This window comes from Pelmatolapia mariae, linkage group LG16_19 (assembly GCF_036321145.2).
Source record: "Pelmatolapia mariae isolate MD_Pm_ZW linkage group LG16_19, Pm_UMD_F_2, whole genome shotgun sequence".
Classification (NCBI taxonomy): Eukaryota; Metazoa; Chordata; class Actinopteri; order Cichliformes; family Cichlidae; genus Pelmatolapia; species Pelmatolapia mariae.
In genome coordinates this window covers 16657100-16683550 of record NC_086241.1, presented here as the reverse complement: position 1 = coordinate 16683550, position 26451 = coordinate 16657100, and the positions used below count along the sequence as shown (strand labels likewise).

At 39.3% G+C, this 26451-nt stretch overlaps 1 protein-coding gene across 1 annotated transcript in view; it reads left to right on the top strand.

The window, feature by feature from the left end:
* The first annotated feature begins 391 nt into the window (after window positions 1-391).
* The window catches only part of LOC134644093 (obg-like ATPase 1), a 38086-nt gene continuing 12026 nt past the window's right edge, over window positions 392-26451 (top strand). Inside the window, exons 1-4 of the mRNA XM_063496800.2 lie at window positions 392-469; window positions 17500-17675; window positions 21185-21265; window positions 21632-21729. Coding sequence (XP_063352870.2) covers window positions 463-469; window positions 17500-17675; window positions 21185-21265; window positions 21632-21729 — 362 coding nt within the window. The 5' untranslated portion in view covers window positions 392-462. The remainder of the gene's footprint in view (window positions 470-17499; window positions 17676-21184; window positions 21266-21631; window positions 21730-26451) is intronic.

The window sequence follows — 26451 nt, the reverse complement described above, 5'->3', positions numbered from 1 at the left end:
TACTCTTACTCTGAAATATGGGTAGATCCTGCTTTTTAGTGACTTGTGACTTGAATAACATTGTCATTGTAACATTATTATAATCTGATACTTTGTCTGCCTCGTACTACACCATCAGCTTTCAAATTTCACAGCACTTTATATTATATTGTAGTAGAAAACAGCAACACATCAACCAGGACACCCACCCATGAGTTCACTGTGATCCATTAACCTGAGTGTACTTCATATTGAATTGTATTGGACTGAAGCACAAAAATATGTTGTTTCCATTTTCATCTGAATTATCTGACTGTTTCCTTTTTCTTTCTTTCTTTATTTTATTGCTTCTTTGGTTGCAGCAAAATCCCAGCTTTTCTTAATGTTGTTGACATTGCCGGTCTAGTGAAAGGTGCTCATGCTGGCCAAGGCCTGGGAAATGCCTTCCTGTCCCACATCAACGCCTGTGATGGCATCTTCCACATGACACGTGAGTATATATGTACATATACATATAAATATATTTGGGATTTCGTCATTAAGAAATCATGAAATGCTTAATATATAATATTTCATAGTAGTGCTAAAACAGTTACACAGGCAACATTTGATAATACCAGGACTCCAAAACCAGACATCTGAAAGCAGCAGCCGCAGTTTTAGTGGAGTTTTGCTAGCAGGGCATCTTGTGCAGTCGGTGCCAAGATGAACATACCAGTCAGAATTAATGAAGTCAGGCCAAACCTCACATTCCTACTGGGAGGCTCCCTCAATGAGAATCACAGTAGTGGGGAGTGCCTGGTTTCGACTTCACACAATCAGTAGCATATTCTGAGGGCTGGAAACGTCACAGGACTGTTGAGAAGGAGCGCTGCTTATTATTGTAACATGATCCCTAATGCCACTTTTGATTAGGTTTGGGTACAGAAGAGGTAAGTAAGTTATTAATAAATAAAATCTATGAAATTTTGTCCTTTTTTAAAAAAACAACAACAAAAAAAAAAACAGTAAATCTATTCTAATCTATTGTCACCTATATCTAATGTTACTAATGATGTTGTTTATTTGCTATGATTCTAAACGCTGCCTGCTGCTACTGTGAAAGTGCAAATGTAATTATCTCATCAAATTATTCCCAGTCTGGCCCTCAGCGAGACAGCCTTCAAACCACTTTCTAAGTCTTCCCCTGCCTCCAGTTCTTCTGTGTCTCTGACATGGTCTTTGTCTTAGACAATTAAAGTGTTACACGCTAGAATAATTCAAATTACAGCAACTGAAATGAATGCAGAGGCCCCATTTAAAAATAGCTGAATTTGTTTGCTGATTGTATGCTGTTATTGACTTTCCCACTGTGTGAAAGGAGCTCTGATTAAAGTCGGCTGTGACAGGCACAGAGCAGACGGACAGAAAGGGTTAAGATTAAGGCCATTTTTCTATATTGTTCCTAGTTGTGTATCACTGACAAACATATTACTTCTGTTTCAGTGCAGTTTTCAAACAGCATTGCTGCATGGTGACTCTGTAGTATGTGAGACATGGAGCTAGCAGACCACCTGCTGTAACTTAGTAATGATTTACAGAATGGATGAGACGTGTCAGGTGAGGTTAACTTTTGTCAGCTCAGTTTTTATGGACTTTTTCTGGAATCACAGGCAAATAAACCTTTTTTTTTGCTCTTACAATAAATCTGTTGGTCTGCTACTGATGAACTCACTCTTTGGTTTCTTCTATCTATCTATCTATCTATCTATCTATCTATCTATCTATCTATCTATCTATCTATCTATCTATCTATCTATCTAGATAGATAGATAGATAGATAGATAGATAGATAGATAGATAGATAGATATTAATTTTTAGCAAATCAAAGGAAAAAGACAAAGAATTAATTCTGCTCCCAAGGACTCTTTTGGATATTCCTCCATCCCACTTACTGCAGCTGCTGTCTAAGAGACACATCACTGAACCACACCATTGTAGTCATGCACATATTACTTTATTATGCAAAAGAAATCCATACTAGTCTGTTTATAAACAACCTTATGCACAGATATAAAGATAATATAGATAATAGATAATCACTTTTATCATTTTAGAAAGTAGTTCGTTCCACATGCGTGTATATTCAGTTCTGTTTACACCTCTTCACAAGTTTTTGGAGTTCTTACCACAACTTGCTGATTTTGGGCTGAATTTCTTTGAACTAACTGCAGTTTTTTCAGTACAGTGAATATTAAAACATCACTAACTCCCAAAATGAAAGTATCAGATGTACAAGGTATTGAAAAGAAAAGATACAGACAGCACTGAAAAAGATACTGACAGAGATGACAGTACTCAACAGATGATAATGCAATCCAATCATCTGATATCGAGGCACTGAGCACCACAAACAGAACTACAAGAAGCCTGAGGGTTCAGCTGCAGTCAGTGCTCTGCAGTGCCAACTGAGGCAAAGTGTAGATGAAGCAGTGGATGTTTTGGAGCCAATGCTGCAGGAGCTAAAAGATGGGGAAGGCTAAAATGGCCTGTGTATGTTATAGCTACTACAGTTTCCCAATATACCCGAGGGCGAGATTGTTGAACACTTTCCTTGGTGAAAACATAAACTGGCAGCAGAAGTGAGGATGCAGCTAATGTTTACGGTGCAAGCTGCTGTGTGTTCATGAGCATGCTAAGTGGCCACAGGCAAATAAGCTAAAATAGGACTGTTTCATTTTTAATAAACAATATGGCATATCCTGGTAAAACTGTAGTTCTTAGCAAATGTTACACAAACAAGTTTAAATAGTGCTTTTATTGGAGATTGCTTTCATGTCCGTTCAGGAGTCATTTATTTATTCATGTAGTGTTTAGCAGAGCTAAAGTGGTGTCACTCAATGCATAGCTGTGACTCATAGGTTAAATTAGACACTCTGCTATCTACACTCACTGACCGCTTTGTTCAACCGCTCGTTAATGGCAATATCTAATCATCCAATGACATGGGAGCAGTGTAATGCATTTAGGCATGTAGACATGTTCAAGATGACCGGCTGAAGTTCAAACTGAGCATCAGAATGGGAAAGAAAGCTGATTTAAGTGAATTTGGTTGTGGCATGGTTGTTGTTACATAGTGTCTGAGCATAGGGAAAAGAATCACAGCTCACAGTAATTTCTAATGTGAGCTTCAGTAGATTTTCTTAGTCTACATGCTGTGATCAGCTGACCTGCTGCTCTTTGTGGATTTACACAACTGAGTTCAACAAGATGTCAGCAGCTTCACGAGCTATCCTGGCTGATTTCCATCTCATACACGGACACTGACACTATATACTTTTTATACTATCTTTATACTAGACAGTGTAAAGTTGGTATAAAGTTGGAATTCAGTGAATTAATCTAAGTAACATCATTTTAAATGCAGATTATTCTCTGCTACACTTGATGTAACCTAACTCTGACCATGAGCACCACAGCCACTGTGTGCCAGTCCAACACTACACTAACACAAAGTTAGTATAGTGTGGTTTGTTTTGCAGAAAAAAGACATCATATACAGATCCAATATGTGATAAAATTATGACATTACATGCAAGGTTTAAATTTGCAGTTTATTAAGCATCACTGAGCAGTCCTTACCTTTTAATCTCTTCTTCCTTTCCTGTCTTTTCATACATCTTTCTTTATATCTGAGTGAAGTTATCTCACATTCTTTGCTTTGGAGACCTGAAAGGACACTGGGTAAAAAATAAACACAGAAGCAACTTGGGATTTTTTCTCCAATGTCCCTTGTGGGTTTCCATACTTTTCACTTCCTGTGAAATATAGCAGTTGGACCTTTAGCTATCAACACACTGTGTAACAAACTGCACACAAACAGTTTATGTGTTTGCTGATGTTTGTTGAGCTGATAGAAACATTGAACATTTGAAATTACCTCCCACTTCGAAAACTCACTCCCTTCATGCTTCCTCCTTCCTGTATTAGTGATTAAGGCTGGTGGTGGTTTTATAGTATATGGGATATCTGGGCCCCTCAGTATCAACTGAGCATTGCTTAAATGTCACAGCCTACCTGAGTATTCCTGTCGATTATGTCCATCTTGTTATGACCACAGAGTACCCATTCTCTGATCGCTGCCTCCAGCAGGATAGCGTGCCATGTCACAAAGCTCAGATCATTTCAAACTGGTTTCTTGAACATGAAAAGAAAATCACTGCAGTCAGATGACCTCCACAGACACCAGATCTCAATCCAATAAAGACCCTTTTAAGCACTTTGAGTGCTCAAGGAGAGTAGAAAAGCGCTATATAAGAATGAGTCCATTTACCTTTGGGATGTGGTAGAACAGGAGCCTCTCATTACGCATTTGCAGCCAACAAATCTGCAAAACTGTGTGATGCTGTCATGACAACATGGACTAAAATCTCTGACGAATGTTTCCAGCACCTTGATGAATCTATGCCCTGAAGAGTTAAGGAAGTTCTGAAGGCAAAAGGGGTTCAAGTCGATGATAGTAAGGCAGTGCTCATCCCACATACAATCCTGGTTTAGGGTTTGACCAATGCAGAAAATAGTTTTTTAATAAGACTGGAAATGGCACAGAATCTACCAGACTGGTTACACACATATATATATATATATATATATATATATATATATATATATATATATATATATATATATATATATATATATATATATATATATATATATATATATATATTAGTAATACTTTCATGGGTTATATGTGGTTAAAACGACCCAAAGTTGGACAAAATGTAAAAACTAGATCCTCACCCAAAACCAACTCTTTTGTTTCTAGTCGCACAAAGAAGACAAACATTCCTGACAATCGGAAATAGAAATCGAAAGCTTCTCTGTGTGTGTCTGTGTGTGTGTGTCTTCAACTATCTGTTCTGGCATACCATTGTTTCCCACTCTTGTGAAGTCCCTGGAAACAATGTGGTTTGTTTCACAAGTTAACCATTAAACATACCCGCTTTTGTTTTGTAATTATATCTATCTGGTGTTAAGCAGACTGCAATGCTGAAGCCACTGCTTTTATATAGCTTGATTATATGGTTGTGGGGAATCGCACTTTTTTGTGCCTGGAGTGGTATGTTTTGGGTTTTTTTGGAATTAGCACAAGAGTTTATATAGACACTATAGAGAGAGATTAATCAAGAAAAAAGGTCAGTGCAGTTGGATGATTGTTAGTGCAAACGGAGCGCACAAACGACGGCCTGAACCTGATGAAACTTTAAATATCAGAACAATTTCCCCCCCAGCCTGTCTGGTCTTATTTTGCCATATTTCCTTGTCTGTTAAGGGCTATAACTGTAACTTTTTCCAGGCTGTAGTAAAAATGTATTTTCTTTTGATTTTGGGTCTGCACATTATGAATAGTTTTCATCCCCTAATACCTTTGAAAAGGCTGTTTAAACAGAGGATTTGCTTTCAACAATGCCTTCCAAAATCTATTAGAGCACACGGTGACATCCTGAAAGCCGATTCTGCTGAATGCACGGCGTTTCCTGGTCTCCCAACAAAATACTTTGCAGTCTAACTGTTCCCAGCCCTTTTGCACTAACTGGAAAGTGTTTGGATCGTTACTGTCTGTGACAAGACACAGACATGTTCTACTTCATCTACTCCTCTGTTCCCCGCTATAACTCTGCCAGCCCACCTGGCCTTATTCCCAGATGTTTGGTTTCCAGCAATTAGATGTTTGAATGCTCACACAGTGCCCCACATCACTGCAGGAAACCTCTAGTTCACTTCTAATGAAGACTTATTTATGGTTGCATGGCACTCAGGAAGAATCTAGCCTAAAGATACCGGGTGCATTTAATCTTCAGGGACTTTCTGTGGTTATGAGCAGCAGACTGGAAAGTAGCTGTTATTTTTGGCGTAGACTTTTCTTTTACTGTGATAGCGATGCTTTCAGCACCTGAATTCCTGGTTAAGTTGAGGGTCTCCTACTGCCTGAAGGTTCAGTTTAAACATTTAGAAAAATAAAGTCGATCAATCAAATGAGATCTTAGTTATGATAGCAGTGTAGATGTTACATAGCTGTGGCCTTTGTGGAGCTGATGTTGTCTATTAATTTGTAAGTTATCGTTTGATGCCATCCTAGTAGTAATTAGTTAGCAACTGCAGAGTGTTGTTGGCAAATCAAAACATACAATAACATCAGCGTGTATATTGGGAAGTTGTGAAGAACAATTTTAGCAGTTCTATTCATAGCTGGGTTTTTTTGTGGTGTTACAAAACTAAAAATGTATTCATTAAAAAATAAACATGAATGTTTTGAAAAACATCTTCAAAGTATTGAAGAAAACTGGATAGCTCACAAAACATATGATAAAGAAAAGCTTTTTTTTCTATGGGCTTCCACAGGCATTTGGGTTTTTGACCTTAAAACATGAACATGAACATTACTGCCCTTCTCCAGTTAAGACTGCCAGCCATTTATAAGTTAGCACATATAAATGGGTTAAAAAAATTATTATATGACACTTCTAGACTTTCCAGATGCTACTGGAAAAAGGAAATTCTAAGGTTTGTGATGGTTAGAAAAATCTTGTTTACTGTTCAATTTCCTCCTTAACATTTGCTAAGGAGGAAATTGAACAGTAACAGATGTTAAAGAGGAAAACTTACATTACAGACCAGTGTGCATCATGTAATGAATGAAGAAATTGCAGTTTGGCCATTATGCTAAAGGAATAGCACTTCCTGGCTCTGATCTATCCTCTTCTGGTTGTTTTTCAAGCTCAAAGTTAGAACCAGACTCCCCGGCCAAGAAATAATCCAACACTAACGTCCCTGAATTACATGTTTTTGATTGGATTAAAAACACAAGATGCCATGTTTTCATTCGTAGGATTTAGTCGAGCAGGTAAAGTAGATTTTGGTTCCTTTTGGCAGAGCCAGGTAATGGCTTTTCCTTGCTCCCAGTCTGCTATGCTGCTTTATATTTACACATTTGGTGCTGTTTGAGACATGTACAGATCTTTGCATCTACTGCAACTTTTACTAGAAAAAAGTTGCTAAAGTCTGTACACATTGCAAACTAGATGCACAGTTAATGCACTGTGAATCAGAGCTTAGTTGGAGACCAATAACCGATGAACTTCTTTAATTCTGAGGATAAGTCATGTACTTAGTTTGAAGTCTTAGACACCTGGAAAACATAATTTATACTGCTGTTGTATAATCTGCAACTCACCGAGTGCAATATTACAAAGGCACTGGGTGGACTCCAAGCTAGCTTGCATGAATGTAATAATTTTGTTAAGTCTTTTAAAAATGTAATATACATGATGTAAGACTAAATTCCTTCATTTCCTTTGTTTTGTAGACTTTGAAGGTGCAGGTCAAATCATCGTTTACTGGGCTATAATGTAAGGTGCAAGTATATTTATATATAGATGACATTGCAAGTTTGAATTTTAAGCAGGAGCAGGTTGTAGTATTCCAACCTATTGTAAGTGAAGGTAAAAGGTAAAGACAAGTGAAGGGCAAGTTAGTTAAATGAATCAAGAATTCATCAAAAACTTTAGGAGTGCTTTTATCTATTTCAGTTGTGGGTGGTGGAGGCTCTGGGATTCAAATCAAAATACCTTAAAAGTGACAACATCTACAAAAAGTTGATGATTTAAAGACATTCTTTGTCTTCACGGACTTCCACATGAGTCACCCTTATCTGATGAATACATGAAGGCAGGAGATGGCAGGTTAGTTAGTGAGACGTTTGTGTTTGTTTACTGCATCGTTCAGACGTCATCCCACACTTTGCTTAACGCTTGCAGTGAAAAAAATCAAACCGATTGTTTAGCTACAGGCGCTACAAGCAAACTGGATCAGCTATTCAGACAGAGATGATTTATGGCTGACTTGCCTCCCCACTGACGCCAGTAATGGCTGTTCTCCAAGAATTCAGCCCTATCACTCACCAGCTCACAAATTCTTAAACTTGACTAACGTCCAATAGACGTCACCTGGCCCAGCGTGCTCACCGTGTATGACGTTGTCAGCCGCTCAGTTGCAAAATCTTCTGTTGAACTAAATTAACTTTCAAAAGCTTTGGTTGTTTTTCTAAAAGCAATTTTAATTTTGTTAGCAGCCTTTTGTTAATAAAATAATGAAAAACAAACAGTGAAAACATGTACACATCGTGCAACATTACAGCACAAATACACTACGATAACTGTTGTGTTTAAATGTCCTTATTAACGTCTTACATGTGGTCTCTTGTCCAAAAAATAACTAAAAGTACACAAACTAGGGTATGTAATTGAGTTTATTTAGCTAATACTATACATATGCAGTAAAACTATTTTGTTTTTAGAGTAATATCGTTTATTTTCTTTCATGTCAAGGTGTATTTTTCCCCCCTTATCGAAACAAGTAAAGCAACAATATGTGAGTCAGCTTTAATATTGAAAGCATTTGTGAATTAATACTTCCAGACTTGCCTTTTCCATGGAAAATAAAAAAAAACAAACATATAAATTCATTATGAAACATCGAGTCCTGATTAACAATTAAACAGCAGGGGGCTGCAGCTTTTAGCAAACATTACAAAAGCATAAGCATACGGCATTTTGGTGGGAATTTTTAATTTATAGCAGTAGCATCATGAACATTTGGAACTCTGTTAACAGTGTGTGGGCCAACGTAGGTGAATGCAGAGGAAGTAATAAAAAGATACAAAGATAAACATTAAAAGAAAATATATATTTTGGTCTTTTTTCAATGATTTTTTTCCCCCTTTTTCCAATAAGCTACGCTAAACAGTAAAATGAGCTTAATACACCGGAGTAATGAGTCCAGTCATGTTCTCATTAGCTTAGAAAATGTCAAATCATCAATGGCGCGTAATATAAACAGACTCAGAGAATCTGGAGCAATCTCAGTGTGCTAACACTCAATATTGAAAAGCATTAAACTAGATAATATTCTTTTTTGGAAATCATTGCACAGGCTCAAGAATGCTTGTGGAAATTACCGTAAGTGAGCATAAGCTCCAGTGCAAGTGGAATTGGAAAACTGTCCTGTTGTCTGATAAATCACCTCCTTGCTAAAGAGGGAAGGAACATCAGATGGTATGGGGGATATGTTAGTGCACATGGGTAACATCTGTGAAGGCACCATTAATGCTGGATGATAGATTGTTCAAATAGCAACATGGTAAATGGACTGATACTTATTCAGTGCTTTTATACTCTAATGGAGCCTTCAAAGTGCCCATTCACACCTCATACTCCAATAAATGTAACTTGAGGCTTCCTATTTTGGATACTTCAATGTGCAGACTGGACAAGACGGGTATCGAACCCTTCCTTCGAAGGAAGGGTGAAAACACTATGCTGTTAAAACAAGTAATAATAAATGTTATTAGTAGTAGTAGTAGCAGTAGTAACAATATTTAACAAATAATAACAAAAAATACAATTTATATAATACATTATATTATATTATTATAACAATTTTATATAACATTATGAAAAACAAAAACAGGCAAACAAAACAAAACAAATTAACAAAAAAATCATTTTAAGGACAAATCATTGTAAAACTTAGGGGACGTCTACAAAGGAACCATTGTTTTATAGCTGAAAGTTGGTTGCTGAGGAAAATTTCAACCTCCAGTTGCCTAGGCAACCCTGTATTTACAATCTTGTCATATATTGATCCAGGGTATCCTTCACTATCACTGTCACTTTATTGGTTTCCCTCAGAGTTGACAAAAGTCTAACCGGGGACCTGGCCATAAGTTGCCAAAAGTCATCGACTTTCTGTGTTCTCTGGTCACCACATCGCTGAGAATTTATTCCAGTGTGGAGGCCCCTTCACGCCTGAATTATTTTTCTACAGTAAATTTATGTAGAGCCTATGACACAGCCTGTACAAGTGGTAGAAGCCTTTAACAGCATTTATACCTGTAAGGGCCTCCTTAGACTTCTAGGGAAGTGCACAACAGCTTGAGTTTGGGAGTAATGTTACACAGAAGTATACATTCCCTGTTAGGCATTGTAGATGATAAAAAAAAAGCAACTTAAAGCTGAAAACTACACAGTAAAAACAAATCAGATGTAATTTTGGCACATTAAAACAAGTTGCATATAGGGTTAAAATCAAAGTCTACACAGTGTTGTATTCAGATTAAATAGTTTACAAGGAGAAAATGATCTACTTTCCTCGCCATTGTTTTACAATGATTCACCTTGTACGGCCGCCTTGCTGGGTCCTGCCGCCTGCCTTTCTTTCTATTCATTGGTAAAAAGTAATAATTGTTCATTTAAACTGGTGATAAAAAAAAATCTTTCCTGACATGTATGTGAATCTTTGCTTTTCTAAGCTGTTGTTTTAACCAATACTCAAACTTTAAAATCTCCACCATTTAGTTGCCGTGGGATCGTCCTCCTTTTGTGTGTTTTCAGGCTGTGTCGAGGTGCTGTCACAGCATTTAAATGAGCATTTTGCTTCAGCGAGAATGAAGAGTTTTTGTCAGCCTCCACTCATCGTGGATGATTAGAGAAAAATGTCTACCCATCTTGACTGGAGATCGCCACAGCTCCAGATAACATGCTCAGTGATTGAAGGTCGCAATATTTTGAATTCTAATGGGCCTGCAAGATGAATTACCTGAAATAGACTGTAGAATCTTCCTGCTTCCTCCCCATGCCCCCCTTGCCTGTCCGCTGTGAAAAGAACCACTGGGAATGGCAAGGCCCGATGATCATAGAATTATTGGATGGTGATTCTAAACCCTTCAAAAGGGAGTTGCTATGGAGATCTCGTTCCAAACTGTGAAATGATTCACCTTTGAAAGGCTGGAGGGCCTGAAAGCTGAACACATCATTGTTCAGGTGGCGGTTGGTTAGGAAATTGCTGGTGTCTGTGCAATCAGCGGCACTATAGTAGTTAGGGATCTAAAAAGGTTTGTTCTCTGAATGATGTGGGACAACAGTGGTCTGCATATGACAGTTCCTTTCAATCAAGGCACTCTCACGCTCAGCGGTTTAACAAAATGAATGAAATGACAGAGGTTAAGCTAATGATAAGTGAATTAATACCGTTGTTTCTGTCTGTAGTCAGTTTTGGAGAACAGACTACCCACAACATTCAGTTTTCAGCTGCACACGGATCAGACATGTCTGAACGACTTTTCCCTACACATATATACTTTTTCACTCGGTGATATGAAACCTGGTGGAAAGATGCACTTTTAAAACTCAGTTTACCATTAGATTTTTCAGCTGTCAGTAGATTACATAGGAACTGGAGGCACTCTGTGAGGTACAGATATTCATACTATTGAGCACTACGATCTATTTTTAGCTGGAATCATGTAGAAAACATGAGTATATCTCTGAAGGGCTACAACCCACTATTTTCAGGAATCAAACTGCTTTTTAGCAGCCAGTGTATTTGCCGTAATTGATATAGGCAGAGAAACAAGGCTGAATCTTCCACAAACTCTGTTACTGAAGCCATGTGCTACAGATATGGCTGTCAGTTTCATGTATCTTAAAAAGAACGTCAAGAAGATATCTCCTGAATGAACATAAATACCCGTATGTGTATTGCCTGTGTTTTTATGTCGGGAAGACATCCATAATGTGCTTTTCCTGACAGACTCATAAAATAGCTTTTACTGCTCTGAATACCAGGAGAATTGCGGCACTGAGTTTGCATGAACATTTTAAGAGCAGCATGAGGAATGCAAGTTCTTCAGATGTGCTCTTACCCATCTTGCATGTGAAAACATGCACAGGAAGTTAGAAGTCAATGAATACTGTAATTTGACTGAATTATGTTGACCACATATCCTCCCAGGTAACAACATCAGAGGAAGCAGCTCAATCTGTATTGATCTTGACTTGACTCAGATGACTTCCTCGTCTGTGTATCTGGCAGAAAAGTATTGGTGTTGTGTTAAACTTGGTATTTGTGAATTTTGTTGATGTGAAGTTTTGAAGAAAAAAAAAGGTTTCTGCTGTTTTTTTTGGTTTTGTCTTCTTAAATACTTTTCATTTATAAATATCACTTTGAGTTCTATCTTCTCAGGCTACACCTGCCTGCAGTGCTGCTGTAATTTTACAGAGCTTAGCCTGATCCCTAATCAAGCCATTGAACACTGCACAACCTCTAGAGACTACTCCTTTTGTTCTGTCAATAAAGGAGCACCTGTTAATGGTCTCTTCATAATGTACACCGTTTAAAAAGAAGCAGTAAAACTGAACTGCGAGACAAACCTGACTCCTGAAAGTTGGCCTTTCCAACCTCTTCTTTCTTTTTTTGTGTGTTTTTACTGTCTTGCATGTGGTTTTGTGTGGCGCCACAGTTTCATAAGGGCTGTCTTCACCGAGCCCTGCCCCGACCCATTTTTTTTTAAGGCTAATTGTGGAGATTGCCCCATCAGATTTCCCTCCTTTCTTTCACTTTGTGCATTTGTTGCCGGGCTCTAAGCCTTGAATGGGAAGGCAGTAGAGTAGATGCAAATGTTAAATTAGGCGAGATTAATTAAAGCAAATTATTTTGGAATATGCGGTAGTCAGCAGAGAGTGGCAGTTGATGACTAAATAGTGAGTGATCAGCTGCTCCTCTTCCTTGAAAGCTTGTTTGAATTTACTTTTTTATTAACATATATAACAATAGTTTAAACATTGTTAATTACTTAAAAATTTTAAAAAAATGGCCTTACTTTAGGCATATAGGACATACATGCATTTTAATGCTTTAATTAAAACTTAGACCAGCCAAGACTGGATCTTTTTAAACCTCTATGCTTTAATTAATATGTGCAATATTAAAGAACAGACTCGTGCACTTTCCTTCTGCAACACAGTGCACTAAAACTGTACATCATGATTGTTTATAATGTATGTATATTCTTGCAGCTAACAAAATGATTACATTGCATTATATTTTCTGAGTTCATGCAGACACAATAGCAAATTTTCATTCAATCAGTGCTGAACAGGGAGCTGGTAAATTGGAGCAGCAAAACAATAATTCCACTGATTAGCCCCTTTCTGTGTGGCGTAAGTGAACTGTTTATACTGTGGAGTACCTCTGCAAGAGGAGAGGAACCAAAACAGCCTGATTAGGCAAAGAGTAATTGAATAAGTTCATTTCACCATGAGGACAACGCACAGGATGACAGCTTGCACAAAAGTCTACAGCTTCTGTTGACTTGCATGGCTAATAAGATGTAGGGGTTTTTTTTTTGGTTGTCTATCATTTTCTTGTAGAGCTTGATTGCAAAAGTTTGCTTTTATGGAAAACCAAGGATTTATGGCTCCTTAACACAGTGAAAGATATAATACTCTGCATGTACAGAGGTTTTCATTGGTACAAGTCAGTCTAAAATATGAAACAGCTCATTGCTGGTATCTGAGGAACTGGTTCTTATTTATCAAGTTTATAAAGCAGCGCTGTGAGGCTGTACTCTGACATAATGTTGCTCTAAGCTAACAGTCGTAACAGTTGTAATGCTAGTTTGAATGCTTTACAGGTATGATGTTTACAGTGTAGCCTTCTAGTTGTAACAATGTAACCTGTAGGGCAGCAGAGAAGCTCAATTGCCAACTTTCATTTGCTCTCTAAAAATGTCATTGGAGCATGCAACCTAGCCTAAAACCTTCCAATATAAATACTTAATATGCATATAACTTAATTTTCCTCATCATGTTTTACTAGTTTGTTTGTTTTTTTTATTTAAAATGCAAGAACAAGGCAGATGGAACCATGGGAAATCAGAATATTTCATCAAAAATAAAATCAGTGTAGAAAATTTACTTAAAAAAAAACTACTGAGCATCATTTTAGCTACTTTTCCATTAGTACCTACTCGGATCGACTCGGCACGGTTCGCCACAGTTTTCAGGTTTTCCATTAGGTAATAGTACCTGGTATCAGGTACTTTTTTTGGTACCTGCTCGGCCGGGATCCCAAGTGATCCAAGCAGGTGTTAAATTGTGACATGGTCAGACTGCATGCCACCGATTGGCTAGTCAGTAGCGTCACTTGATGACTCATGAGAGCGTCTTGTTCACAAAAATCAAAACTGACATTTTTGAAACTGGGCAACAAGGGAAATGGCTACAAATAATAAAACCGTGGTCCCTGAGTCTGACAAAAGGCTAAAGAGCAGCACCAGAAATATTCTCGACCACTCTTAAAGCGTTCATGTCGCATATTAATTACATTAATATCCGAGTCGATCCGTGGCAAGTTGGTCCAAGTAGGTACTAATGAAAAAGGGGGTTTTCAGGATGACGTTTAGTAGGGGTGCAACGATACACAAAATTCACGGTTCGGTTCGGTTCGGTTCGATACTTTGGTGTCACGGTTCGATATTTTTTCGATACAAAAAATTGTTCATGCCTTTTTAATTTGTCATTTATTAAAATTATAAATATATATTTTAACTCAAAAGTACAGTTTTTAAATTTAATGTTGCTGATACAACAAAGTAATAAAAAATAAATCTATCTGATCGAGAAATCACTCATCTTTGGAAAAGAGAGTTTATTACAGAGAAATGGCTCTTTCCAAAATAAAAGCTATACTATACGCTTCTTCTGGGCTATATTCTCAGCAGCATATTAAACATATCAGGTCCCCATAAGGAGAATCATGTGCTAACGGCTGTCTAAATGACTCGGGTAAAGTTTTTAGCATGCGTGCTTGTTGTTTTTGTCTGCTTCCACTTGTCTTTGCACTAGGATGATGTCGGAGTAAATGTGCAGTCATATTCGTTGTGTTCCCACTAGTGCTGTCAGCGTTAATCTCGTTGAAATGACGTTAACGCCACAACGCGGCAAATCTCCGTTAACGAGCTACCGCAGATCGCCCCGTGCGTGGGGCTGGACGGCATCAACACGTTAACAAGCTAACTGCGCTAACGCACTAGTTCCCACCAATGTAATTGAGCATTGCGTGGCACATCTGACATACTGTTTTACTTTTGTCCATGATGCGCTTACCTTCAGGGTCATACTTCACATGAAGACCAAAATAGTTCCAAACGCCAGATCTGAATGAGGGAGGGGGAGGTTCAATTTGCCATGTTGCAACGAGTTGAACTTCTGTCTCGCTAGCTTGCGCTGCGCTCAGTGGATCTGTGCTCGACAGTGCAGCCTAGGCGGAGTAGTCGAACGCAGATTCACTGAGCGGTCAACACAGACAGCATCGTCAGAAGAAAAGTTGATAAAATAAATTAAAAATTTTGTATTGTTCGATACATATGCGTACCGAACCGAAAGCACTGTATCGAACGGTTCAATATCGATACGAGTATTGTTGCACCCCTAACGTTTAGCCCTATTACCTATTCTGACTTATAACATAAAAAGTTGCCGCACAAGAGTTTTAACTCTTAATTGTTTATCAAATATTAGAAAAAAATATTTAGACTGTTGGTGCCACCCCACGCCCTTCCGCTGGACACGCCCATGCGTGGGTGGCAATAACAGATATAAAGCGTCTGTTTACTTGGTGTACTTAACAACTACGTCAATTTGTTTTCATTTAGTTCAAACTAAGCAAACTCATTGTAAAGACCTGAAACTCAAGTATGCTGTTGCTCATCATGTCAGTGGTGCATAGCTATGAATCATCCATATTTCCCGTATATGTGACTGTTAGAACTTGTTGAGATTTTATCTCAAAGGGCCCTTCCTGTCGACACATCTCCACACATTCAGGTGTCAAAATATGACTATTGATTGTTGATAAAGTTTGGTAAATATACACATTCCAAACATAACGCCCCTCAACACATAACGCTAAGTCATCACTCACCTGACAGCCACTTCCTTGTTGAATGAGATGGGATTCCTATTATGCTTCAGTGAAACTTCACGAGTTGCTGTTGTTGACTGATTTATGACAATGTGTGCAGCTATATTTCAAATCTAACTATACAGTGTTTACAAAAAATGTCTCATAAAGACGCTCCATCCGTTTGGGTATAATTATTCAAGTAGCCTACAATTTTGAAGCACTTTTCATGTAAGGCTGGCTGTAAAAATACTGAACATATTCATATTATGTAATAACTGATAATTGATTTATTGTTGAATAAAGCAAATATGGATGGCTTGGAGTAAAAAGGAAAACAAAAGAAAGTTGTTTCTGCATGTTGTGGATATTTGACATGGTTTCCATTGTTTGTGTGTCCAAGCACAGCTATAAAGAATTCCAGTAATTATCAGTGAATGGTTGTTAAGGCCTCACACACAGCTCTAGGGAGTGGAGCCTTTGTGACTTCCTGACAATCACCAGTTGAAAAAAAAAAATTTGCTTACTTGTTTCAAATTGTTTAATTATTTTGTTGTTGTTTTTTATAGTTTGCTGTTTTTTGCCTGCAATAGTAAAATTCTACTTTCACCATTCATGATAATCTAGCAAGAGCCATATATAAATATCATATGTAATACTATTATATATACATGGACATTTTTTGTTTTTTTGTAGAATTGTGACTATTTGATGACTTACTTTAGAACACAACACTTTTAGTTAAGTAAAATATTAACCGCAGAAGTTTCGCTTGGAACTGAGTCTGTTTTCACGCTGCAGTGTTCCCAGTGCTGTAGAATGATTAATACACCAGTGAGGTGCTCTTTCTTTTCCCCCAAACACGCCATGTTGTCAAACAAGCTCTGCACAAACTGTACTTTGTAAACTGAAGAAAATATTTGCAAGACATTTGGGAGAATTGTCCACTACAGTTACCAGTGTTAATGTTAAAGGCTTGTCACTCTCATGTGCCAGATGTACCCCCCACCCACCACCACCCCACCAGCCCCACCCCCACCCGCCACCACCCCCCTTCCAAACCCTGAGCACTGCTGAAGAATCAGAAGGAGTCCTAAGAGCCGCTGGTGGCTAAATGGTCTGCTTCACAGTCTCATTACCTAATCACCAGCATAGCCACAGCTAAGATGCAAATGATTAGAAGAAGGCTGTCCTCTTTCATATAAGAATGCTGACATTTTCTCCTAAATCATGCTTAGTTTTCTGCATTTTTTGTTGGTTTTTATGTTTTTTTCACTAAATGGCTAATAGTTTTAAAACGGAGAAGTAGGAAATGCAAGGCCAGATGCTCTCCACTTCATGCAGAATGACAGACAGGCCTGTTTTAGTTGCACTTAAAGCCAATTTTAGTGGAACTTGGCTTGACACTGTGAGCTGGTTTCTAACTGTTCTGACACACTGAAAATAAAGATTAAATATATTCCTGAATATTGCATTTCTATGACTGACATTGTGCTTTTTTATGTGGATGCCTTTTTTTCATATTCGCTGCAAAAACTAATGATTTTCCTGGGCTGAATCTAATCACTGTTTCGCATTTGATTTCCAAAAAGTCAATGTCATTGATTCTGTTACCCTAATTTGCTGTTTGGATTATACGTGTTCATCTAAAGCAGTGCTGTTGTTATTTCTAAGAAGAAGAAAAAAAACCCTTTATACTGATGCTCTCCCTGTGTGTTTGTGTCTTATCCCTGCAGGTGCTTTTGATGATGAGGATATCATCCATGTGGAGGGGACAGTGGACCCAGTGAGGGACATGGAGATCATCCACGAGGAGCTGAGGCTGAAGGATGAGGAGATGATCAGCCCTATTATTGACAAGCTAGAGAAGACAGCCATTAGAGGCGGTGACAAGAAACTCAAACCAGAATATGTGAGTCAATGTCCCAGCAGGCCCTTTGCTCCCCCTCACAGCAAGGCACAAATAATAACCCACCCACACATGGCCAAGGAAAAAAAAGTATGTTTTTTTAATCTCCCTCCAATAGGTCTCACCCCTCCCCCTGGCCCATTTTTCCCTTTCTGAGATTGAAAGTGATCAGGGGTCAGGGGTTTTCTGCTGTAGAAATCATTAATAGAGAGTTACTTATTCAGCTACTGACCCTGGGTCACAGCACTGGGCTAATGAAAGTGTTTCCACACAGCTCTTTTCATCTAAAGTAATACTCAAATCATGGCACAGCTCTGGCTCATGCTTATACACCTACAGCAGCTCGGGAAATTGTGTGAGGCCATACAGTGGGTGACACATATGCCTATACCTTGCTATCAATACAGTAAATGTTTAGAATATTCTTTGACAGAAGATTCTCAGTTCTCGGTGGTGCAGGGCAAAATGCAAGGCAAGATGAGAAAAGAATCCACATCTTGGATGCTAGATCAAAATATATATGGATGCTCGCACACACTCAGGTGGTTATATTGTTCCAGTAATGAGGCTGAGCAGCTAACTTTAGCAATGATTTGGTTGCAAATGTCACATGATGCCCTTCCATCATTGGAGCAGGTTAGGATGGGCCAGCAAGCAAGGGGGATCTGGCCTTTCACTTGGAGCAGCATGCCCAATTTCAGGCCCCAACACACCAAGGCTCTGACCACTCATTACACTAACGAGAGGGGCTATTTCACCTGCTGCAGAGGCCCCCGTGACTGGTTGGTTTCCCTCAGACGAAACCCCCCACCCACCCACCCCCTTACAGCCAGCAGCACTTCCCCACACCCCTGTAGCCCCGCAGACAGGAGCCATTCAGGCTAGGCAGGTGGCCGCTTACGCACATAATTGCTAACAATTTTAGGCAATGAATAAAAATGATCTACATTACTTGTCAAAGGTTGTGCACGCGTCGGCAAGTGAGAATCTATAGAAGACCTCTTTAGATGGCAAAGAATGGTGCTTATCAAAGGCTGCACTAAGCTTTTAGATGGGAGGGATTGTGTGATTGTCTCACAGGCTGAGCCTAGCGTGTGACATGCTCAGCTGTGTGTAGGCACACGTACGCACGTCTAATTCAGCATCTATATGCAGAACATCGAGACTATGTCTAAAAATGTACAGTTTAGTAGAAACAATGGTGCTCGTTCTTTCTTTTGCAGTGCCACGAAATAATATGAAATAAAAAAGATATTGTGTGCAGCCTTTTAAAAGGTGATTGCTTGAAAGACCTTTGAAATGGGATTTAATTTCCTTTGTCGCACTCATTTGTCTATAGACTCTACAGGTCTGCGTGTGGCGTGAAAATTCATGAATAAAAACATATTTTATCCTGTTCCTAAGAGATTTAAAGAATTCATTTAATGGGATTGAAATGTGAGAGTGTTTTATTGTACTATTCAAGTCTGTGGCGATTATCACAGTGGTAAATATGACATAATTCAGGATGATGACACCCTGCTCCTTGAAGAAGTTTGTTAAAACATAGCCTAAAAATTCAAAAATCAGGGGAGGGTTTTTTTGCACGAAAAGCAGCAGTGTATTTTAAATAAAATCAAGCATCTCAAAGCGCACAAGTCGCTGTGTTACAAAACTGAAAATATGCTTAATTTAAAAAAAAGAAGAAGAAGGTCAGCATTGAGTTCATGTGAATTTGCTTCTGTTTGCACTCATCAAGTGCTGGATTGAAAGGGCAAAGTGTTGTCTTGCAGAAAAATGCAGACCTTTACCCTGTTATATAGAAACACAATGCCAGCATAGTGTATTACTCTGAAAGAAAACTACTGTGCAAAGCAGCATATAATTATGCAGTATAAGATAACACCAAAAGGACAACATTGAATACTTGTAGTTTGTCACACAAATCTTGCTTGTTTTTAAAGCCTAACTTCCTGCTGAAGCCGGATGTCGGCACAAGACAAAATCCTTAAAGACAAGACTGACATCATGAGAATAAAGGATTTGAGTTGTGAAGAAGTATGCAGTTTTATCTAAACTGTTAAAAAAAACTGATACACAGATGATGTTATACTATTTAGGAAAAATAAAGACATGTATGGAAATTACTGTAAGGTTCAAATTCCTAAAAGTTCTAATATTTTGTTGTGCTAAATTTATGTGCACGCACCACTACAAGGCTCAAATTTATGCATTGTTAAAAAATGTAAACATATTTTGCTGGTGCTGTGTTTACAAGAACAATGTTTCATTGCTTTTGTCCAAGTGAATCCTCAAATTCCCTCTCCCTGCAAAACAATAATAAGAAACCGGCCCACCAGCGGCGCTTCATGGTGGCAAGCGTATGTGTTTGACCCCTGTGGGACCTATATGCCTTTTATTAACACCTGCCTGTTAGAGGAGCTCTGCACGGCGGCTGCGAGCTGATGAGGGAAACCTGGAGCGGGTTCAGCCTGTGTCACTGGCCGTTTGCTGTTTCCATTTCACAGATGATTAATCTCTCTGTGAAGACTTGGGCCGGCGCGGGCGGAGTGTATGCAGCTCTTCCTGCGCTCTCTCCCGCTGGCTGCACTCTGGCTGCCTGACTAAAAGGCCTTTAGAATTCCTGTGGAGAGAGATGTGCAGAGAGTGAATGCAGCTGGCTGGGGGTCAGTGTGTGGAGCTTTTTCTGCCATTGTGTAATTGAGGCTCTGGCAGGATTTTTTCCTCAGTTCTTTCAAAAGGGAGTATGATTGTGAAGTGCTGCAAGGGTTTGGGGAGGGAAAAGGAGGTAGGGGGAGTGTTGCAGGGGGTGGGGGAGTTTTTATATGAAGGGGGAGGTCAAGTTGACAGGAACAAAAAGAATGTGTTCCGCTAATTTCTGCGGGGCTGGATCAACAATAATAGGCTCAATTTCTTTATTACAAATTTTATAACTACCTCCCTCCCATTTTCCCACCCTTTTCCGCTTCCAGATCCTGTCAAGACCCAGTCTTGCCTGTGGTCTCAACCCACAAGTACCTCAGTAATGAATGTGGCATACATAGCTGGAAATGCTCAATATTTTCTCCAGAAGAAACACTGAATAATTAGCTCTGTACCTCACTAGTCCTTATTCAGTAGGACTACATTCTGCAAAGTGCCTGAGGAGGGACCAATAATTTACACCTTACTAACCAACTTCCAATTAGTTCCCCGCTCTTTCCAATTTCATCTCCTCTCTCTATCCTTTTCATTAAACAGTCCCGATGGAATATTGATGCATAAAGCTGAGACTCTGAGAGAGACACCCCAGAAGGCATTTTGTCATGATTTAAAGGAGGGAAGGGGGTCTTGTGCATGCCATCCCTGTCAAAGATAGGCCACTCCTGCTTGAATGCGAGCAAAGGCCATTGTTCATTTTGGCATCAGGATGCCATGCATTTAGGAAATAATTACCCCATACCCTGCTGGGTTTATATTCTTTTTCATCTCCTTTAATGGCTCCTTGTTCATTCTATTTTAACCCCATACAGGACATTATGTGCAAAATCAAGAGCTGGGTAGTGGATGAAAAGAAACACATCCGCTACTATCACGACTGGAACGACAAGGAGGTAAGCCTTTGATGTTGCTGTCACATTTATTGGCGCGATTTATCATGCTAATCTTTTCATCTGACCTAAAAGTACAACTGCTGTTTCTTCTTCTTTTGTTTTTTTTGTTTTGTTTTTCAAGCAACATGTTTTTTGTGCAAATCGCAAGTTAATATTATGCACAGTTATATTTTGACATTGCTTTTGTACAAGCTAATGACATCTGGCCATGCTGATCTTGATTTAGAGGCTTCCTAGTTGCGCCCCACAGAGCCTATACACCAGACTCTAATTTGATTTGGCTTCGCTTGTCTCTGTGTTGTCCTCAAAGGCTACTTTGGAAAGTTGTGGATTCTCAGTACTTGCCTTGTCTGTCTTTTTCTACAGATCGAAGTGCTGAACAAATACTTGTTTTTGACATCCAAACCAATGATCTACCTCGTTAATCTCTCTGAGAAAGACTACATAAGAAGAAAGAACAAATGGTGAGTACTTCGAAGAAGGGCGGGAGCAGATTCATCGCTCACACTAATCATCACTAAAGAGCTTTCCTTCTCCTTACGTAAGGAATAGCATTCATTTTTACTTAGTTTAATCTAAACGTGTGCGCATTTGCCGTTGTGTGAGACTTACTGTGGTCTCCTGCTGACAACAACAGTCATATCTCTGTGAGAGAATCTGCCTGGAGGTGGCACTAAGTAAGCTCTAACACAACACCCAGCCCCAGACTCTGCACTTCATTAAGCACATACGAGCATATGGTCTCCATTTCCAGCAAAATTTCTCATTTCCATATGATATCAAAGAGAGTGAAGGCTTTAAATGACAAAACAAAACAAGCGTATGTACATGTTGAAGCCAAACAGCTGATTAAAATCATCTGGGCCAATAAATCATAGGGGCAAGACTCCTTAAAGATTATCTGAAATTGTTTTGCAAATATTTGGTTTTGTCTTCACATGTTGTTGCTCTTGCTTTACAAGCATCTCTTCGCAGCCATGAAATTCCCACAGTTCAGAACGACAGCCGAGGCTTCCTAGATGTGCTTTACTGACTGTTTTCCATAATAATGCACATGTACAGGGAATTGCATGACTCATGCTTTCAGGTACAACACTGGTCACGATGTCAGAGGGCTAAAGATGACCTTGAAGGCACTAATATAAACTTCCAGCTCTGTGATCCTTACAAGCACTTTTTTGTAGTAATGTTGTCATGTGGCCTCAGTGAGAGCTGATCCAGAAGGCTGGTGTTTGACATCCATTATGTCTGAAAGGGCTACTTTTCCCACACTGCAGCCATTTTGTCAATAATACCAACTTGTGGATTGTTATCACACTTTTCCAATTGCCCTCCAGGCTTGTGGTGTCACTTCTTAGAAAATTTGTTTTTGGCGCTTTACTTGTCAGCATTGTATTACAAGTGAAGTTGTTTACCTATGACTGTTTGTTAAAATGTTACTGACACGAAAGTATGACTGTCAGACGGAGGGAGGAGGAAGAGAACTCATAAATCAAATGATTCATGGCAAGTGGAACATCCGTCATCAGTAGGAATAGAGTCCCCCCCCCCCTCACCCTTTTTTTTCATGTTGTGTGTGTGCGTGCGTGTTTCTAACTGTGTGTGTGAAATGCAATAAATCTCGGAGTGTTTTAAACAGGCAAACAGTAGTGCTCAGGTGTCCCGAGGGCTCCGCGATGAACAATGCCGACATCAAAGTGTTGATGTTTGACAAGTGATGAGTCACTTCCCTTGTCCAGAGAGGAGCTCACACCTGTATGGAGATGATTACAGGTAGATCTAGCTGTCCCTAATTGTACAATAAATGCTGCTCTCAGCCCTAATGGCAGCTAGTCTGCTGCAGAGACGCCAGACTGCCATTTGGCTGTCGCCATGCTCCCGTGTTTTTCCACCAGCACAGTTGAGATGATGATACGGTTAAGGACTATTCAAAGCAAACAGCAAGACAAATTGCAATCCCAGGTTTAATGTGTTCAGGAAAAGAAGGCGAATCGTAGAATGAGGCAAATAAGCCAATTTTATCTGTGTCTCTCAGGACACCCATTCAGGCCTTTTCACAGGTTCAGTTCCCTGCTTCTTTTTATTTTTTTAAGCTCTTTTATATTTAAGGTGTTTTGCTGAGATGCTGCCAAGCAAGATTTAGGTTCATGTTATTTAATCTCAGTTACACACTCCTGATATTTTTAATGTATGCATATTAATTGAGGGTTGTTTTTTTTTTATTACAGCCATTTAATAGCAGTTTCTCGAAATAGTTATGGCAATTGCACCATTGTTTGCAATTGTTTTATTTAGCATTGTAAGTCTCCAAAAACATTCTGTTGTTAACCAGGATCATCCTGTTTGGAGTATGGGAACCACATACCAAGCTGGCCTTGTTTAGACAAGAATACAGAGTATTAGCTTTAGCAAGCCATCATTAATGGAGGGATCAGACAAGGAGCAAGGCCTCCTTTCATCCCCAGGTTCTCTGCTGGAGACAGTACATCATTTACTGTTGAGAGGAGCACATGGCTCCAATCCTATACAGTGTATGTGTATGAGAATGCGTACATGTGCATGTTTGAAGTCTGTTTCAGAGGCGACTCCATGCTCATTTGGATGCTGGTGTAATTGCGGTGTGGAGATCAAAGGCGCGCTGGCCGAGTGATGTTCCAGAGGAGACTTTACCACACAGCCCTCTCCTCTGTGCAGAGGGGGCCGCCTGCTGCTCACCGCTCCCCTCTCCCCTCTAGCCATGCACTGCCCCCTGCACATCCCCGCTCGTAAAAAATGATTAAGGCTGCATTTGTCATGTGTTTATGACTGAGAGGCATTGCGTGATAGGGAATGGCATCTACAAGAGTCTATCAAGAGGCTTTCTCCTCTTTCCCCGGCGTCAGTGAGCTTCCTGGAAGACTATTCAACAGAGCGCAGTGTGTGTGTGTGTGTGTGTGTGTGTGTGTGTGTGCGTGTGTGTCTGTGAGAGCACTGTTGATAATGTGGTGGCTGCAGTCTGCCCAATGCTGGCATCTTTACTTGTCATCTAAGACGTTGTGTATTTTACAAGCACGTGGCCTCGCCAATTTTAGGACTCTTTATTTCTTTTAATAGATTTGATATCAGATATTTATTTAATCTTCTTCTTAATCTTCGAAGAGTATTCATATTTTGTAATGACAGAAGACACAATTAGAGGACACTTCAGCTATACTGTGATGTTTTTTCCTTCCTTGTCATTTCTTTTTCTGCCTTTTCCTTCTCCTTCTTTTGGACAATGTGCATTAAAGTAAATTGGTGCCTCTTAAGTAGATGAGTTGACCTTTAAGGAAACCGGCAAGCGTGACCTGTCTGTGAGTGCCTCTGCCGTGTGGGCTCTCCTGGTGAGTGTAAGAACTGCAGGGTACCACTGCTTGCAGCTTTTATTAACTCTGTGCGTGTGTGTGTGTGCGTGTGTCTGCGTGCATGTGTTTGCATGTGTGCGCGTGTATGTTAGTCTGGGTCTGTTTGTCTGCCTGTATAAAAGTGGGCATAGGTCTGAGGATGTGTACTTTTCTCTTTAATCTCCAAATACTTTTTTGTTGTTGTACTCTTCCAAACTTATTCGTACTTTATCTCTCTTAATCATTGTTTGCCTCCAGTGCGTGTTACATTTGGTACTTCTCTCATTATTCTTTATGCCGGGAAGCGCCAACTTTAACATGCCACAGCTGCTCTTTCTGTCGGTCTCTACCTAATTGTGTTTTCCTACCACAAATGCATCCATATCTATAATCTACTTGCTAATGTTTTCTTGTCGTGATGTAATTCAGAAAATCTTCTGCAATCCTGATTCCCCTCGTTAGCCATTTCAGACAACGGTGATGCTTCAGAAGACCTTTATTTAAGAAGTCATCAGTCTGATTTCAGCACAAGGCCTTGTTTTATGCTGGTGTGTTCAAAGATAAGAAAGCAATATTTTCAGTATCTCTTATTTCTCTAATTCCAAAGTAATAATAAGACCAAAACCAAGAACACCAGTGCTATTAATGTTTTTTGTTTTCCAAGAGCAGTAAAAAAATATACATGGCCCACAATGTTGAAATGTGACATAAATTAAATACAATAAATAGAAACAGTGCAAAATTGTGGAAGCTGTCCTTATATAAAATTCTGTTTTCAGAAAATAAAAAATACCCCATGTATATATTTTAAATAGACTGAAAATGAACCCTAAAATACACCATTATAGTTATTTGACTAAAAACTACAGCGCCTTTCTGTGGTGGAAAATTATATTAAAGCTTATAGAAGGATATGTATTTGTTTCAAGATGTATCTTGTTTTGAGCAGGAGCAAATTGGTCTTGGGCTGACAGAGCAGGAGGATGAGAAAATACTGAGAGAAAGAGTCGGTGCACCAGTTTAAATCTCAGCACAGGATTTGTTGACAATGAGAAGAATGTAGATTCGTCCCCGGCGTAACCTTTGTGGCAAATGCGGTGTAAACATGAGGTAATATCTCCGAGTAGGTTGAGGAAATCCAGCCACAGAGGTTGTTACTTCCCCAGAGTCTGATACTCCAGTCTGCCTGTAGGAGGAGCTTTCACAATTAAAGTAAAGGAAGCCCCGAGAGGAGCTGCAGCATTGTGCCGCTCTGTCTCACAGCAGACAACTCGAGGTGGAGAAAGGGGGGTATACTATGTCTGCTCAGCTTAAGAGTTGACTTGTATTTTGTTACCTCCACTTTTTGGTCCTGAAGAATGTCAGTAACAACTTTATCATGCATTATTTTTTTGTTGTCTTATAATTTTGACAAACAAAAACTCGTTTCAGGAACCACACCAACATTTAGAGACTGAAAAAAAGTAAAACCCACAGACAAAGCCAGTCCATGAAAGAAGTCACTGCTACCCACTTCAGCTACTCCAAACCATAATTCACACAAACACAAGTGAAACTTTATTGAGTGCAAAACCACTGGCTCCATCCAAGTTTTTTTAGGAACTACTATCTAGGGAGTTAGAGTTCACTTTTCAAAGCCATGTGGGAGATATACGATCACATACTCCTGTTTGATTTGTCCACTCTGTCCTTGTTCAGTGTGGGATCCCGAGAAACACTTTCCCATGGTAGGATGTGTACCCCACTGCCCGCAGTCGGTCCTAATGGATGCCGTCAGCTAGCTTTCAATGAGTGAAAACAACAGGAGAGGCAGTACAGTAAAAC